Here is an 18,097-nt window from a genome sequence, read left to right on the forward strand (position 1 = left end):
TTGGTGGTTTCTTGATTAGGGCACTGTTTTCTATCTGATTGTCTGATCCTGCTTATCTAAATGTAGGATGCTGGAAGGATATTTTTGTTTCCTTCCTAAGTTTTTTTATTGTCTTTTTTAAATGGTGCGTAAATATGGTTTACACATACTGTATTTTCCGGCGTATAAGACGACTGGGCGTATAAGACGACTGGGCATATAAGACGACCCCCGACTTTTGAGAAGATTTTCATGGGTTAAAAAGTCATCTTATATGCCGGAAAATACGGTAGTCCTCACTTACTGACTGCCTTGTTTAGCAACTGTTCAAAATCATGATAGTGTAAAATAAAACAGCCTCCGCAACCAGTCCCTACATTTACAGCCGTTGGAGCATCTTATGGTCAGGTAATCACCATTTATGAGTTTCACTGGCTTCCAACAAACAGAATGAAGAACGCGGAAGTGAAATTGCAACTTGCAGTCATATGATATCTCATTTAATGATCCTAGTGATCTATTTAACAACAAAGTGAAAGTGACATTGCAAATTCAGAACGGTGACATGATTCACTTAATGATTGCAGTGCTTAGCACTAGAATTGTTGGTCCCAGTTGCGCGTCAGTAACTGAGCACTACCTGCATATCTATGTGTCTATTATGGCCGATTTGTCTGAATGCCAGCATTTTTTTCTCATTTTTGGGTTTGGCTTGGTCTGCATTCTAAAAGCCTTTCATTTGGTAGCTCCTTTTCTAGATGTATGCAATACTATAAAATTGTTATTAGTTTGACTAGCCTATAATATTGATTATATAAGAAAGGTTCAAATATACATCAAAGCCATTCCATTATGTCATATTTCTAAACATCAAATTAAGGAAAATATCTTTTCAAAGATACTCTTGCCTTATATTTCTGGTTGACTGTTAAATCCTAATTTCAATGATTGCGTCTTTAAAAAATGTTTTAATCTTTGCAATATTCCATGCTAAATTACGTTTGAGCATCCCCATATTCATTCCACTTCAGTTTCATAATATTATCTAAGAGGAAGAATATGGGAGAGAGAAACTGAAATTCCAAAATTTCTATCTCAGTCCATTTCCATGAATGCCATGAGAGATTAGTTAGGTGTTATAATAAGACCTTTCCAAATTTTGGCATATTGTTTTAACATTTTCATAACCTTAAGTCTCATGCTGTTCACCCTGCTCTCTTTGCACATTGCTATCTCTGAAGATCATATACATACTATTTAATTTTCTGATATGCCTTCACCAAGAAAACGACGTGCACAAATACCTGAGAGAGTATCAGTTGTCCATGAAATGCTTGCACATATTTTCTTAAAAAAGCAAAATATGCAGCTTCTCCAATTTTTTCTGTGAATGTCCGAAGCAAGAAATAACCCTAGAAGAAACCAAGGCAGGGCAGTTCTCAGTTTCAGATCTGCTCTGAAGATAGCAAAATGACTAACAAAATATCAGCACATCGTAATTATCTTACATGGCATTTACTTGGACTTCATCTGGCCAATAAATTTTGGCAATGGAAACTTACACCCTATCTTTTCTGATTTCTTTATTTTTTTATTGTTTTGGATTTTAGGCTGTTTGTTGCTAACTGGTAAACAAAAAAAAGCAATGAAATATTATAAAATTATTGTTATCAAAAGCAGTTAGATCATTATGCAGGTAGTCCTCGGCTTATGATCACAATTGGGACCAGTTTCCACTGCTAAGCATGGTGGTCTTTAAGTGAAAATTGGCTTCCCTGTCGACTTTGCTTGTTGGAAGCCAGTCAGAAAGGTCAGAAATTGCAGTCACATGACCCCGGGATGCTGCAATCGTCACAAATACGTATCTATTCCCTAGTGCGCAAATTTTGATGACATGACCATGGGTGAGGCTGTGTGAGGGCCAGTTGTAAGTCACTTTTTCCAGTGCCGTTATAACTTTGAATGATTGATAAATGAATGAGTATAAATCGAGGACTACCTATAATAATCATGAGATGATAAAACTGATCATTACTACATAGTGCAACAATATTATCAAAATACGGATTACAATCTTCTAAGGACTACTAACAAAAAAAGTATTAGACCTATTTTCCCTGGGAATGTATTAAAGAGAAGAGATTTCATGCAGAGGTCCTTTCCCTAATACTTATTAAAATCCTTGATTGTGATCCTCACAATGGACATAAATGGGTATCTGTATCCACAATAGTACTTCTAGAACAGGGGTGTCAAACTCAATTTCATTGAGGGCCGCATCAGCATTGTGGTTGCCCTCAGGGGGCCGGGTGGGTATGGCCAGGGTGGGCGTGGCCTACTGGGTGGGCATGGCTAGAGTGCGTATGGCCTACTGGGTGGGCGTGGCCAGCTCTACATTGTTCTCATCAAGGGTGCCTATGGGGGCCTGGGCAGGAGTGGGACAGATCTGAGGGTCTCTGGCAAAAGGAGGGTCTCTGGGCCAGGGCCAAGGCAGTGGGGGCCGCTCCCTCAGTGTTTCCAGGATGACTTCGCGGGCCACATGAAACCACTTCGTGGGCTGGATCTGGCCCCCGGGCCTTGTGTTTGACATGTCTGTTCTAGAAGTAGGGACTGCAGAATTTGTCAAGAGAAAAAGGCCACATTGATAAATTAAAAACCATGGTGGGACACAAAAAATAAATACCTACAATGCTGTTGTTCAGATGTTCTGTGGCTAGTGGAGTGGCAGAAGCACTGGAGCCGGTGGAGGCAGTGACTTAATTTACTACTTTAAAAAAAAAACCTTTGTTGGGCAGTATTAGATGGCTTGGCAGGCTGTATCTTAGGCAGATCCTTTCTAGAGCTTGCAGAGATCTTGAGCCCCAGTTCTATCACTCATACACAGAAATAATGGTATAATGCTTCAGATTCAATTCCAAAAGGATTTTTCAGAGCAGATAGAAATTTGAACTCAGTTCCTGTTTGCTTTTCTTAAAAGAATTGCATTTTCTATCCAATGGGTTTTGGATCTGTTCACTTTCATTAACTAAACAAGTACTGTACTCATGAAGTAAGATATATGTTCAGACATTAAAATTTTTGTAAAAGATCACTGATCAAATGTGTTCTTGTTTGAAAAGACTTTTAATGTTTCATTTAACATGGGAAAGACAAAATACCAAATAGAACGTTACATTCTTTTATATATCTTATTCCACACATCCCCTCCCATACTATGAGGTTTGGTTTTGCTTTCCTACCCTGTCTGAACCTTCTCCTTTCTACTTTTAATTGCTTTGAATGGCCATTTCAACATCTGTTGAATGGTCAAGGGGTGGTCAATTTTCTCCCATTCAAAAGAGAGATCCTTTTTCAGGATTTTTTAACATACACTTCTAACTTGATCTGGGACTTAATCCCTGGTTCTCCCAGTGTTGATTATGGATCTGTTTAGATTGCTGGCTATTTGCCTTATTAATCTGCACTCTTGGAAAACTGTTCTTACTTGTTATTACTTCTACCAGAACATTTAGTAAATTGGCTGCTCTTTGATTAGCTGACACGTATCTTACTTTCCATAAAATACTGTCATCAAACGGTACCTTTTTCTAAGTACCACAATCAAGTCATATATTTTCTATTTCTTTTCAATATGTCCACTGCTAGATCATTGCTGCTAGAAATTTCTTCTATGAGCTGGTTGAGCTCCCTTGATCTAAGCCTAGTCAAAGGCTGCATTAACTTCTAGGATCTGCTCTGACACAGTTCATTGAAAGAAGTAAGGATGACTGTAGCCCAGACTCAATATGCCACATTCATAAAACAGTACCACGTAGATCAGGGGTCTTCAAACTTGGCCCTTTTATGACTTGTGGACTTCAACTCCCAAAATTCTTCAGCCAGCGTGCCTGACTGAGGAATTCTGGGAGTTGAAGTCCACAAGTCATAAAAGGGCCAGGTTTGAAGACCTCTGACTTTAGATGTTCACTCCCAACATAATGCTTCACGTATGAAAGCAATCCTGAAAATGTAAGCCCATGTCCAAGTAACACATGCTACTCGGCTCTTTCTGTGATTCATAGAGACCACAGAAATGTTACCTAGAACTCTGTTTTCTCAGTAGCCAATCTTCTTGGTTATTTCCAAGGGTCACCGTACAGGAATTTGCAGGATTGCATTATGTATTGAATGGAATGGTTTTTGCATGACTCCATCACACTCTCTAAGCTTTAGAAAAAATCTGAAGGTACTGTATATGGTGCAGATACATACACCTGCATTTCTGAATGCACTATAACAAATCACAAAATTTGAACAGGTTCACAGAAGATATTCTGGCGCTTTGAAAATGTAATATCAGCATGTTAAATTTCTATGCATAAAACATCTGGTTTCCAATAACAGCATTAAGCATTCTGACCTTTAAGTAGTGAACCTGCATGAAGATTTTTTCAGCATTGAGGCCATGTTTGACTACAGAGGATCCAGATTCAATCACTTTGCCCGTTTTCTCTTTGTTTGGCCTAAAAGGATACAAAATAGTAACATGATTTTAGATGAAGTGACAGAAATATATTTATTATTTCATAAAAATTTCATTAACAAAACATTTGATTAAAAATAGGAACAGCATATTTGACTCATGGACCCGGTTCTGAAACCTCTGTTCAATGAAACTCTCTTTGTGGAAAAGTAGTGCAATGATACAATTTTCTACTGTAATATTGTGTGCATGGCTAAATAAAAAGCTGACACTGAACCGACAGCCCACGTTAAGCTGGTGTGAAGCTACTTAACACTTCTCCCAGACATTATATCATATCGTGTGGCATTCTGCTAAGATACGTTACACAGACAGGATCATCACATCATAGCAAAGGGAAATGAGAAGTGATGGAAACATTCTAGATGAAGGGGGGGGGAAATCCAGCTACATATTTTGTTTGGTTTTATCCAAACTTCACTTTAGCAGCTCACAAGGCCATACCTATCAAGTAAACATCTTATTTCATCTATGTCTACCATGTTTAAAATGTGCCAGGTTTTCCCTTATTTTTCTTCTATTTTATAATTTCTTCCTTTAGAAAACAATGACACACTATGTTTTGGTCTCCAAATTCTCATTCAGGAGGTCTGCAATATCCTCTACCAGTTCTGAATGATTTGATTCTTCATCAATTAATAGTCACTCCCTGTAGCTCTGCCAGAAATGCATTCATTTGCAGAATTTTTATACTAGCCATATCATTAAATTATTCTGTTTACAGCATAGATTTAAATACACACACCTTGTTCTGCTTCAGTTCAAATGACAACTTGCTATAGTGAAGCATTTATATAATTTCTCATGAAAGCTGGTTTCTATACAGGTAATCCTCAACTTATAACCTTTTGTTTCATGACCGTTCAAAGTTACAACGGCACTGAGAAAATAACTTATGACCATTTTTCAAATGACTGTTAGGCACCCCCATAGTCAGGTGATCAAAATTCAGACGCTTTGGCAACTGGCATGTATTTATGACAGTTGTAGTGTCCCAGGTTCATGTGATCACCTTCTGACAAATACACCACCTGGTTTTTTGCAAACAAGAAAACAGCAGCAGTCCATTTAATTTTGTGTTATATTTATTAGCCAATAAATTACACTAAATAATTTTAGCTTATCTTTTGATACTGGGAATTACTCCAATTCCTTTACCTACTTTATTTCTTCTTTCTGTACAGTTTCCAGCATAAATAGCAGCTGAATGTTGGTTTTACGTTCTTTTACATTTATATGGCAATAAATCACAGGTTTTAATAGTTGAAAAATGCCATTAAAATTGAACTTATTTAAAAAGCTGCCATATATGGCAGGTTACATTCTGTAAGAGAATCTCATGTGTGTGTGTGTGTGTGTGTACACACACACACACACACACACACACACACACAAAGGCAAAAGCAAAGGTTCCCCCACACATGCGTGCTAGTCGTTTTCCAACTCTAGGGGCCGGTGCTCATCTCCGTTTCAAAGCCGAAGAGCCAGCGCTTGTCCGAGGACATCTCCGTGGTCATGTGGCCGGCATGACTAGACGCCAAAGGCGCATGGAACACTGTTACCTTCCCACCGTAGTGGTCCCTATTTTTCTACTTGCATTTTTACGTGCTTTTGAACTGCTAGGTTGGCAGAAGCTGGGACGAGTAACAGGTGCTCACTCTGTCACGCGGCACTCAGGATTCGACCCGGTGGTTTTAAAAATTCTTTAATCACAAATTAAAATGTAATTGAATTGAAAGGGTACATAAAAGCTACAAGGTTCAACCCCGTTCAGAAATCTGAACTGAAGCATCTGGCTGTCTATATTCCAGAGTTAGATCTCTATCACAACAATCCATACACACACCCAAATATACTGTATAGACAACCATTACCAGTCACCCTGTCAATCAGTAGCTGCATGGAGTCTAATGATAAGGCAGTCTCTTCTATCCATGGCACTGTTGGAAATACGAGAATTGAATGTGATTATTTAAATGGGAAGAGAAGTTAGGCATGATGGAGGTGTGAATCCAGCAGCTCTTTATGATCTATTGATCATACTGTGATGTACCGTGTAGATAGGTGGTTAAGGATTTATCCATGCCCCTTATTCACGATCACTCTGGCTGCTGTTTGTCTTCTCAACTTCAACAACTTTAATAGATGTGACTTCAACTCCCAGAATTCCCCAGCCAGCCAATTCCCCAGTGACTTCCTTCAGCCTTCACATTCACAAAGAGCATGTGCTCTTAGACTCTCCTCCTCATAGGATGTAGCTAGCTAGGTGGTAGGTTTGGCCTAAAAATGTAATGCATTTCTATTATAATTATAAAACCAGCTTCACTAATTCTTGCTGGACTTAGATTTACGCCTTCAGGAACTGTCACCTGTATACCCATAATATTTGAACAGCTAACATGGAGGTCAAACAGGAGCTGGGCACAGTGGAAGACTCTCAGGACAACTATCATAGCAGAGAAATGTTAAAAGTAGAAAGCTTTGAACTCCCTAACTATGACATTTTTTTGATCTAGCCACTCTCTTTGAGCCCCAATTTAACTGAGAAATATTTTTGAAAAGTAGGAGGGGGTGAGATTAATCCTTTAAATCTTCTTAAAAGCCTCGTATCAGTTCTTGGCTCTAGGTTGGGAGGTTATATCAGCTAATGGAATCTCAGTATTAATATTCAGCTCTTTTAACATTTCAACTATATAAAATGGGTTTTGAGAAGCTCCCTGGCACCTCATCTTTGGACGTAGTTTCAACAGGGTTGTGTAGTACTTTAGATCTGAGGGCAAAATGAAGCTTCAAAGGTGAGGGACACTCATACTGCTCTTCTTGGCGCTTGACTTATGACAAATATTGAGCCCAGAATTTCCATTGCTATTCAAAGCAGTTTTTAAGTGAGTTGTGCCCCATTTTACAACCTTTTTTTGTCACAGTTATTAAATGAATCCCTGGTGTTAATAACTCATGCTGCCGTTCAGCAAATCTGGTTTTCCTCTTTGACTTTGCTTGTTTGGGAGCCAGCTGATCACAAAAAAAGTGATCAAATGACCCTGGGACATGCAACTGCCATAAATACATGTCAGTTATCAAGGGCCCGAATTTTAATCACAAGACCATGGGGGGCGCTGCAATAGTCATGTGTAAAACAGCCACAATGGTCATTCTGCCCTCTTTACCTTCAGCCCAATGCTAGAAAAAACAGATTTTCACCTTTGAATCTGAAGTTCAGAAGAGACCTACCACAGGTTTCAACATGGGAAGAAGTTTATAATGAATTCCCTGCATACAGACCTGTATGAAAAGTTTAATTTTCAAACTGGGGTAGTTCAAAAACCAACATGGAATGAATTTCAGTGGGTATACTGTTTCAGAATAAAGTCCTGCTCTACACAGAGACTTCCTATACACAATTGTCTAGACTAGAGATTTGAGCCGCAACTTTCTGTGAAGCATTACACATAAATACATGAATAGCAGCATACTCCAATCTGAATTCCATGCATAACTATGTATGCTATTGGAAGGCTGGAGACATTTCATGGAATAATGAAACATAAGCAAAGCCAACCATGAATTAACCATTTCTCTATACAATTTCATAGAAAGGGGTTTATACCTTAAAGACTTGGAACGTAAGCACAGGTAAACTGTAGTGCCAAATCCAGCTCCAGGTCTCCATTCAACAGTAAATAATAGAGTCAGTATATTTTAGAACCAATCAGTGAATTTTTACATTTAAGAAAGAAACTTTAGACTGAAAGAATATATATATCAGGCTATTTATATGCAAAAAAGTGTTCTTTAAATAAGTCTTCCACATTTTAATATTGTCATTGGTATTCTGTGTGATGGTAATAATAAATAGATATGATGCAGAAAACAGAAAGCTCTGTCCAACAGAATTTGTGGTTCCAATAAATAAATTATGTGAGAAAGGAAATCTTTTATTTTTTTTTCTGGAATCAACATTTACGACAGCTAAGCTTCTTTTTATGATTCCAGTAGCAATTTACAGCCAAAACGTATATAGCCAGAAATAAATCCCACTGAGTTGCACAAGACTGCATTCCAGAGTTGTTTTCTTTAATTTGTCTTCACTATCCTTACATCACTTTGGCTCACTCATATTTTCCAATATCCTCTTTGGGGGGAAAAAAGTGCAATGACTTAATCTGATCATTTGAATATGCTTAATTTTCAGTGGAAAAACAACCTGGAAAGAGCCTTGGTGGAGCAGTGGGCTAATGCCTCCTTAAGTAACACCAGCTGCCTGCAATTAGTGCAGGTTCGAGTCCCACCAGGCTCAAGGTTGACTCAGCCTTCCATCCTTCCGAGGTAGGTAAAATGAGGACCCAGATTGTTGGGGGCAATAAGCTGACTTTGTAATAATGCCGCTTGGGGGGGGGGCGAAAGCCCTAATAAGCAGGCATATACATAGAATGAAGGCTATTGCTAAGCACATTGATTTGTGCTTCTTAGACTGTAAGCCGCCCTGAGTCTTCAGAAAAGGGCGGGATATAAATGGGATTTTAAAAAAAGAGGAAAGACAGAGCCAAAGTAAGCAGCCTGAACTATACCTTAAAACCTGCAGATCCAGTTCAGAATTCTGCACTTCATCCATCAGACGGTGCCAGCGCAGCAAAGTTTTCAGCTCCTGTTGCTCTTTTGCTTCAGTGACTGATAGCTGCTTGGGACAACAAACACACTGTTCGCTGTTAGTTTTTTCCTGATTTTTTTTTTCAATAATTTCTGAATAGAAAGCATAACAGAAGTTATGTTATACTATTAATATAATTTATGTATAAATTTGCATCTGTATGTGCATATTTATTTACACAAGCACATATGCACACATGCACCATACATTTAAACATGGTACGACAGAGGAATCACAGAGGCTTTGCAGAAATGAAAATAACTGTTCCAAGTATTAATTTGGGAGATATTTAGTTTTAATAACAGTTTAACTATGCATAAGTAATATTGCTCCAGGGATCCCTTATGTCTTCAGACTGTCTAGAAGATTTATCTTTTTAAATGCAAGCTGTTGCTGCAAAGACAGCGTAGAACGTCTGCATAAAAAGCAAACAAAGCAACTTCAAACTCACAGAATGTATTAATGATGGTGTGTCTGTCTGTATATTTGTATGTGTGTAAATCAATATGATGCAGTGGTTGAGGCACCAGGCTAAAAGCGGCAAACCAGGAATTCTAGTCCTCCCTTAGACATGAAACCAGCGGGGTGACCTAGGGCCAGTCACTCTCTCTCAGCCCTGGGAAGAAAGTAAGGGCAAACCACTTCTGAAATCTTGTCAAGAAAACTGAAGGCACCTCAAAGGCACACCCACCCAATAAGTTTAGTGTTCTCTGATTTTGCAGGCAAAATAGCCCCCCAAAAGAAAAAAAAAGAATGAATAGGGAAGCACACCAAAAATTCAGCAATTGAGGCAGATGTTCTAGTCATGACAGTTTGCAGATTCAATTTGCAGAGTCAATCTCAAGAGAGTTATTAATCATTACTAGGTGTTACAGGAATCAAATTATTCATGGTATACTAGACCAAAGAAATAATGGCTACTTTTTCAGTTCTGAAAGCATGAAGGCCACCTGACTCTCAGATTTACACCCTGTTGTGAATGGCTTAGCAAAGTGATACTGAATGATTTTAAAAAAATTAAGACAGACTTCAAAAGAATATGGAACTCAGCACGTGTACAGAATATAAGTAGAGTTTTTAGCAGGACTACTATCTGATCAAAAGAAATTTTAATAAACTAATTGCATATTATTGGTCAATTAATGACAGGCTCCCCCAAAGAAGAAAGATATGTGGTAATTCTTCCACGTGGGTGTACAGGTACACTTCGACTTATCATCGCAATTGAGCCCAAAATTTCTGTTCCTAAGCGAGTCATTTGTTAAGTGAGTGTTGCCCCATTTTACAACATTTCTTGACACAATTGTTAAGTGAATCACTGCAGTTAAGTTAGTAACACAGTTATTAAGTGAATCTGTCTTCCCCCACTGACTTTGCTTATCAAATGGTCACGAAAGATGATCACGTGTCACCCCACCCCCAGGACCCTACAACTATCATATGTATGAGTCAATTGCCAAATGTCTGAATTTTGATCACATGACCATGGGGATGTTGCAATGGTGGTTAAGTATGAAAAATGATCATAAGTCACTTTTTCCAGTGCTGTTGCAACTTTGAACAGTCACTGAATTAATGGTTGTAAGTTGAGGAATACCTGTAGTACAATATATTGGCTTTTTTTTATCTCAGCCAAGCCACATTTCCAACAAAAAAATAATTCTGTAATATGCTGCTCCATGTTAAATAATAATTCTTTACAAATCTGGTATACGGTCAACTGGAAACATCATTAAATATTTTGAACATTTACTAATGGGCCTTGGTGGAGCAGTGGGCTAATGCCTCCTTACGTAACACCAGCTGCCTGCAATTAGTGCAGGTTCGCATCCCACCAGGCTCAAGGTTGACTCAGCCTTCCATCCTTCCAAGGTAGGTAAAATGAGGACCCAGATTGTTGGGGGCAATAAGCTGACTTTGTAATAATGCCGCTGGGGGGGGGGGGCGAAAGCCCTAATAAGCAGGCATATACATAGAATGAAGGCTATTGCTAAGCACATTGATTTGTGCTTTAAATTGTAAGCCGCCCTGAGTCTTCGGAGAAGGGCGGGATATAAATGGGATTAAAATAAAATAAATAAAATAAAATAATGGAACAAATTAAATATTTCAAGCCCTATTGTATAAAGATGTGCTCCTGTGTGCACCAATGTATGTTACATGTTGCACACAGATGCTTGTTTTATCATACAATTGCTGTAGAATAATGCTGCCAAGCTAGTTTTTAGAGTGACTAACGAATGAATAGCAACAGTCTTTCATATCTTACAAATGAAGGCAGATATACTTGTCCCAAGATAATGTTCCAGGATCCAATCTGGGTCGGTCTCCGGGACTGTGCTGTTCTGTGAGTGGTATTTATATGGTGCCTATCATATGAGGCGTTTTAGATGATGGTTGAGGTGTACTGATGGTTGGCTTTTAAGTTGTAGGCTGTCATTTGCTTGTGCTGCCCAGCCCTCGCTTTCTAAGTACTTGATATGTTGGTGGTAAATAAGCACTCCTGTTGATTGATGAGGGGCCTGTTTCCCAGGCTTCAATCACTTCCCTGGCTGCTTTTGTGCCTCCTCATCCAACAATCTTAGTAGCTGCAAAGTTGAGAACCCACTGTAGTAGCCAGTAAGTCAAACAGCTAGAGACCAGTATGTATATGAAGATTCTCAGTCATCCAGGTCATAGTTATCCCAAAGATGCTTTTTCACGAGGCAATTGGACTTTCTTGGGGTTTTTTTTCTTTGAAGATGTTATGTTTCTCATCCAAGAAGCTTCTTCAGATCTGACTGGATGGTGGGGAATGGAAGAAGTTCCATTCCCCACCATCCAGTTAGAGCTGAAGAAGCTTCTTGGATGAGAAGCGAAACGTCTTCAAAGAAAAAACAACAACAAGAAAGTCCAGTCGCCTCATGAAAAAGCATCTTTGGGATAGCTGGAGAGCAGGTACGTATTTGAACAATTCAAGCAGAACCACAATCATTTGTCACAAGATGGGGAGAGAAAGGAAGAAACCAGGTACAAGACCAATCACATGGCACATGCAACATATTTCGGAAGCTGTAGAACACAGCTTCTGAGATCTGCAAGTGGGCATTGCACACTGCCCAGAAGCTACCATGCGAGGACAAATTATGCATTGTAAAGATCACTTGGAGGTGGGAGATACTTCCTATGTAATCTACTGAATCCCCTCAATGGATTGTCCCTGTGACTATGCAGATCAGACAGGGAGGAAGCTAACCACTATATAAATACCACACAGGGAACAATATTACACTCTGCTAGAGTGAAGTTCCCTGAAGATCAGCTCCAGCATGAGTCAGAAGACACACACTCTGGTCCCAGTGACCGACCCAGATTGTATCTTTTGTGTTTTCTTTGCAGAACTTTGATTTTTTTATTTTATAGGCCATCCAGAGTCACTTTACAGGGGAGATGGGCAGCATAAAAAAATAATAAATAGTAAATAAATAAACCAAGAAGGGAGAAACTGTGCTGAAGAAAAGCTCCATAAATGAGTAGAAAAATTCAAGTCTTCAAAATCAAATTGGAGATGGTTGAAGAAAATTGGAAAGTGAATATAATAACCAAAAGATAAGTTAATTTAGCAGGGTAGGAGACAGCTTTGAAAGTTAATTTGATGGGGTTAATCTGAATGACTTGTGATAAAAGTCACTCAAGTGAAATTCACTAATCTGAAATTTGTGAAAGTAGTAAATTTACAGGTTCTAGATAAATTCATGTTATAGCAGAGATTAGGTTTTGAATGTTTGAAGCCAAATCAATTAAACAATACTGAAGTCAGGAAAGGTGATGGTAGATTTTGGACACATAATACATAAAAAAAAAGAATCCTTGGGGAAAAAAACTCCTGATGTTTGGGAATTTGGGCAACCCATTTTTCTTTCAATCTCAGTATGTAATGCCCTATAGGAGCAAAGGAAAGGCTTAATAGTTAGGCTTAATAGTTAGGAATTCTGCATGCTTTTGCCTTTTATTCAGCCATTGGCACTGAGGATGTCACTTGTTTCCATCAATTTTGTTTCATCTAAACATATTTGGGAAGCTTACAAGCAGGACATGAAAGAAAATTTAATTTAGCTCTTTGTCCTAACTTTCCTAATCTAGTTGCTCCTAGGATTAGCTGTCAGATGAGTTCTTGCAAGCTGAGCCTTGTTTTCAATTGCCTCTGATGTTTTCCAAACACCAGGATTTCCCCCCCCTCCCCCAATGATTCTTGTATATGTATTATGTGTCCAAAATGTTTAAGCTTTAGCTGAATTATTTGTGTTTCCACTGATCAATTCTGTTTTACTTCTTCTAATACTTAAGGTAAAACCTATACACTAATCAGGAAGGCATAGCATGAATAGAATGTGGCAAAAAGAAATGATTCCAAGTTTAGTGATTGTTTGGCTATCCAACTCGCAAACCACAGCTTACAATTAGGAAAAACATAGAAAACACACACTGAGACACACACACAGAAACATATAACAGGTCAGTAAAGAAAATTAATCAAGGTAAGATCAACACAAAAGCAAAAAGGGGGCTCTAGAATCATCCTATCTCCGAGGTCAGGTAAACAACTAAATCTTCGGTGCTTTCATGAACAATATGGGTGGTAGAATCTCTGGATGAAGATAATTCCAGAGGGCAGGAATTCCAGCAGTCTTAGCATATTTGCCAGGTCCTGCAAGATGACATTGCTTAATTGATAAGATCAAAGGTTGGCAAAGGAGTGAACCGAAGCATATATTCTTCCCTTATTTATTCAAGGTATATGCAGAATCCCCTTCATGGATTACTGCCTTGTCGTGGCGAAGGGGCTTGCATAATTCAATGAAGCTATGAGCTATGCCGTGCAGGGCCACCCAAGACGGACAGGTCATAGCAGAGAGTTCTGACAAAACGTGATCCACTGGAGGAGGAAATGGCAACCCACTCCAGTATCTTTGCCATGAAAACCCTATGGACAGTACCAAAAGGCAAAACGATATGACGCTGGAAGATGAGCCCCTCAGGTCGGAAGGCGTCCAATATGCTACTGGGGAAGAGCAGAGGGCTAGTACTAGTAGCGCCAGAAAGAATGAAGCGACTGGGCCAAAGCCGAAAGGACGCTCAGCTGTGGATGTGTCTGGTGGTGAGAGGAAAGTCCGATGCTGTAAAGATTTTTTCTCCATAGGAACCTGGAATGTAAGATCCATGAATCAAGGAAAACTGGACGTGGTCAAACAAGAGATGACAAGACTGAACATTGACATCTTAGGTATCAGCGAACTAAAATGGACAGGAATGGGTGAATTTAATTCAGATGACCATCAGGTATACTACTGTGGGCAAGAATCCTTCAGAAGAAATGGAGTAGCCTTCATAGTCAATAAAAGAGTAGGAAAAGCAATACTGGGATACAATCCTCAAAATGACAGAATGATCTCAGTTCGAATCCAAGGCAAACCATTCAATATCACAGTAGTCCAAGTCTATGCCCCAACCACCAGTGCTGAAGAGGATGAAATTGACCAGTTCTATGAAGCACTACAGCACCTTATAGAACTAACACCAAAAAATGATGTTCTTATCATCATGGGGGATTGGAATGCTAAAGTAGGAAGCCAAAAGATAACTGGAATAACAGGCAAGTTTGGCCTTGGAGTGCAAAATGAAGCAGGGCACAGGCTGATAGAATTCTGTCAAGAGAATACGATGGTCATAGCAAACACTCTTTTCCAACAACCCAAGAGACGGCTCTACACATGGACATCACCAGATGGTCAACACAGAAATCAGATTGACTATATGCTCTGCAGCCAAAGATGGAGAAGCTCTATACAGTCAGTAAAAACAAGACCAGGAGCTGACTGTGGCTCAGACCATGAGCTTCTCCTTGCAAAGTTTAGACTTAAACTGAAGAAAGTAGGGAAAAGCACTAGGCCACTCAGGTATGAATTAAATCATATCCCTGTTGAATATACAGTAGAGGTGACAAATAGATTTAAGGAATTAGATCTGATAGACAGAGTGCCTGAAGAACTATGGACAGAGGTTCGCGACATTGTACAACAGGTAGCAACCAAAACCATCCCAAAGAAAAAGAAATGCAAGAAAGCAAAATGGCTGTCTGAGGAAGCTTTGCAAATAGCTGAGGAAAGGAGGGAAGCGAAAGGCAAGGGAGAAAAAGAAAGATACACCCAATTGAATGCAGAATTCCAGAGAATAGCTAGAAGAGATAAGAATGCCTTCTTAAATGAACAGTGCAAAGAAATAGAAGAAAACAATAGAATAGGGAGGACCAGAGATCTTTTCAAGAAAATTGGAGAAATGAAGGGAACGTTTAATGCAAAAATGGGCATGATAAAGGACCAAAATGGCAGGGACCTAACAGAGGCAGAAGAGATTAAGAAGAGGTGGCAAAATTACACAGAAGAACTATACAAGAATGAGCTTAACGTCCCTGATAATCACAATGAGGTGGTCACTGACCTCGAGCCAGACATCCTAGAATGTGAAGTGAAGTGGGCCTTAGAAAAGCTGAGCAACAACAAAGCTAGTGGAAGTGACAGTATTCCAGCTGAGCTATTCAAAATCTTAAAAGACAATGCAGTAAAAGTGCTACACTCAATTTGCCAGCAAATTTGGAAAACTCAACAATGGCCACAGGATTGGAAAAGATCAGTTTACATTCCAATTCCAAAGAAAGGCAGTGCCAAAGAATGTTCAAACTATCGCACCATTGCACTCATTTCTCATGCTAGTAAAGTCATGCTTAAAATCCTACAAGCTAGACTTCAGCAGTATGTGGATCGAGAACTACCAGAAGTGCAGGCAGGACTTCGAAGAGGCAGAGGAACTAGAGATCAATTTGCCAACATACGCTGGATCATGGAGAAAGCTAGGGAGTTCCAGAAAAACATCTACTTCTGCTTCATTGACTATGCTAAAGCCTTTGATTGTGTGGATCATAACAAACTGTGGCAAGTTCTTAAAGAGATGGGAGTACCAGACCATCTTATTTGTCTCTTGAGAAACCTATATGCGGGCCAAGAAGCAACAGTGAGAACTGGACACGGAACCACTGATTGGTTCAAAATTGGGAAAGGAGTCCGGCAAGGCTGTATACTGTCGCCCTGCCTATTTAACTTATATGCAGAGCACATCATGAGAAAGGCAGGGCTAGATGAATCAAAAGCTGGAATTAAGATTGCCGGAAGAAATATCAACAACCTAAGATACGCAGATGATACCACTCTAATGGCAGAAAGTGAAGAAGAACTAAAGAGCCTCTTGTTGCAGGTGAAGAAGGAGAGTGCAAAACTTGGGTTGAAACTTAACATTAAGAAAACCAAGATCATGGCATCTGGCCCTCTCAATTCCTGGCAAATAGATGGGGAAGAAATGGAGGTAGTGACAGATTTTATTTTCCTGGGCTCCAAGATCACTGCAGATGGGGACTGTAGCCCAGGAAAATAAAAGACGCTTGCTCCTGGGGAGGAAAGCCATGGCAAATCTAGACAGCACACTAAAAAGCAGAGACATCACCCTGTCAACAAAAGTGCGTATAGTCAAGGCTATGGTCTTCCCAGTTGCAATGTATGGCAGTGAAAGTTGGACCATAAGAAAGGCTGAGTGCCAAAGAATTGAGGCCTTTGAACTGTGGTGCTGGAGAAGACTCCTGCGAGTCCCTTGGACCGCAAGGCGATCAAACCGGTCAGTCCTAGAGGAGATCAATCCTGACTGCTCTTTAGAAGGCCAGATCCTGAAGCTAAAACTCAAGTACTTTGGCCACCTAATGAGAAAGAAGGACTCACTGGAGAAGAGCCTAATGCTGGGAAAGATCGAGGGCAATAGAAGAAGGGGACGACAGAGAATGAGGTGGCTGGATGGAGTCACTGAAGCAGTAGGCGTGAGCTTAAATGGACTCCAGAAGATGGTAGAGGACAGGAAGGCCTGGAGGAATGTTGTCCATAGGGTCGCGATGGGTCGGACACGACTTCGCAGCTAACAACAACAACAACAACATATGCAGAATACATATTGAAGGAAAGTCGTGGATTGGAACAAGATTTTGAACCTGGAGAAACAAACATCAATAACCTGTACTATACTGAAGACATTACTCTGGTAGCTGAAACTGCAAATAATCTACAAGCTGTAACAATGAAAGTCAAAGAGTACAAAGAAAAGATGAGGCTAAGCTTTAATATATATATAAAAAACACCAAGATGTACAGGAACCAGGCTTAGAACTGGCAATGAAGATACTGAAATGATGGATAGCTTCTGCCTTTGGGGATCAACTATGAAAAGTAAAAGAATGATCATGAAATAGGAAGCAGACTGGCAGTTGGCTGGATAGCAATGAAAGCTTTGGAAAAAAAATATTCATGTGTCAGGATGTATCTATACCTACAAAGACCAGAATCATGCAGAGAATGGTTTACCCTGTCGCACCCTATGGAAGTGAAAGTTGGACTTTGAAAAGGGATCAAAGAAATATTGATACTTTTGAACATTGGTGCTGGAGAAGACTCCTGAGATTACGATGGATAGATAGCAAAGCACCAAACAAAAGGATCATAGAAGAAATCAATGCAAAGTTTCCACTCGAGGCATCAATGACTCAAATTTATGATATTTTGGATATATCATGTGAAGATATAGCGCTCTAGAGAAGTTGTTAACTTGTAGTTCCAGGAATGAAGGAAATAAATTATCTGGCCCCTTTTCAGATGGGTTTCAGACCAAACTATAGCACTGAGATATAGCATTAATCACACTTGTAGTTAACCAGTGGCAAGACTAGGATGAGTGGTGCATTCCTCTTGGCTGTTATTATTTCCACAAAGTCAGAAGACTCTGAGATGCCCACTCCAGACAAACGTCACCTCAGGAATCCAGAAATAATCAAGAGTCTGAGCCTGATTCTGCCAATATAGACTCGGATCACCCTGATA

At 39.5% G+C, this 18,097-nt stretch overlaps 1 protein-coding gene across 1 annotated transcript in view; it reads right to left on the reverse strand.

The window, feature by feature from the left end:
• Positions 1 to 18,097, reverse strand: part of AOPEP (aminopeptidase O (putative)) — a 202,189-nt gene that overhangs the window by 117,507 nt on the left and 66,585 nt on the right. Inside the window, exons 7-9 of the mRNA XM_081318746.1 lie at positions 9,070 to 9,176; positions 4,379 to 4,481; positions 1,284 to 1,391 (exon numbers count right to left, since the gene is read on the reverse strand). Coding sequence (XP_081174872.1) covers positions 1,284 to 1,391; positions 4,379 to 4,481; positions 9,070 to 9,176 — 318 coding nt within the window. The remainder of the gene's footprint in view (positions 1 to 1,283; positions 1,392 to 4,378; positions 4,482 to 9,069; positions 9,177 to 18,097) is intronic.

Source organism: Vipera berus, assembly GCF_964194415.1.
Source record: "Vipera berus genome assembly, chromosome: 2".
In the NCBI taxonomy this organism is placed as follows: Eukaryota; Metazoa; Chordata; class Lepidosauria; order Squamata; family Viperidae; genus Vipera; species Vipera berus.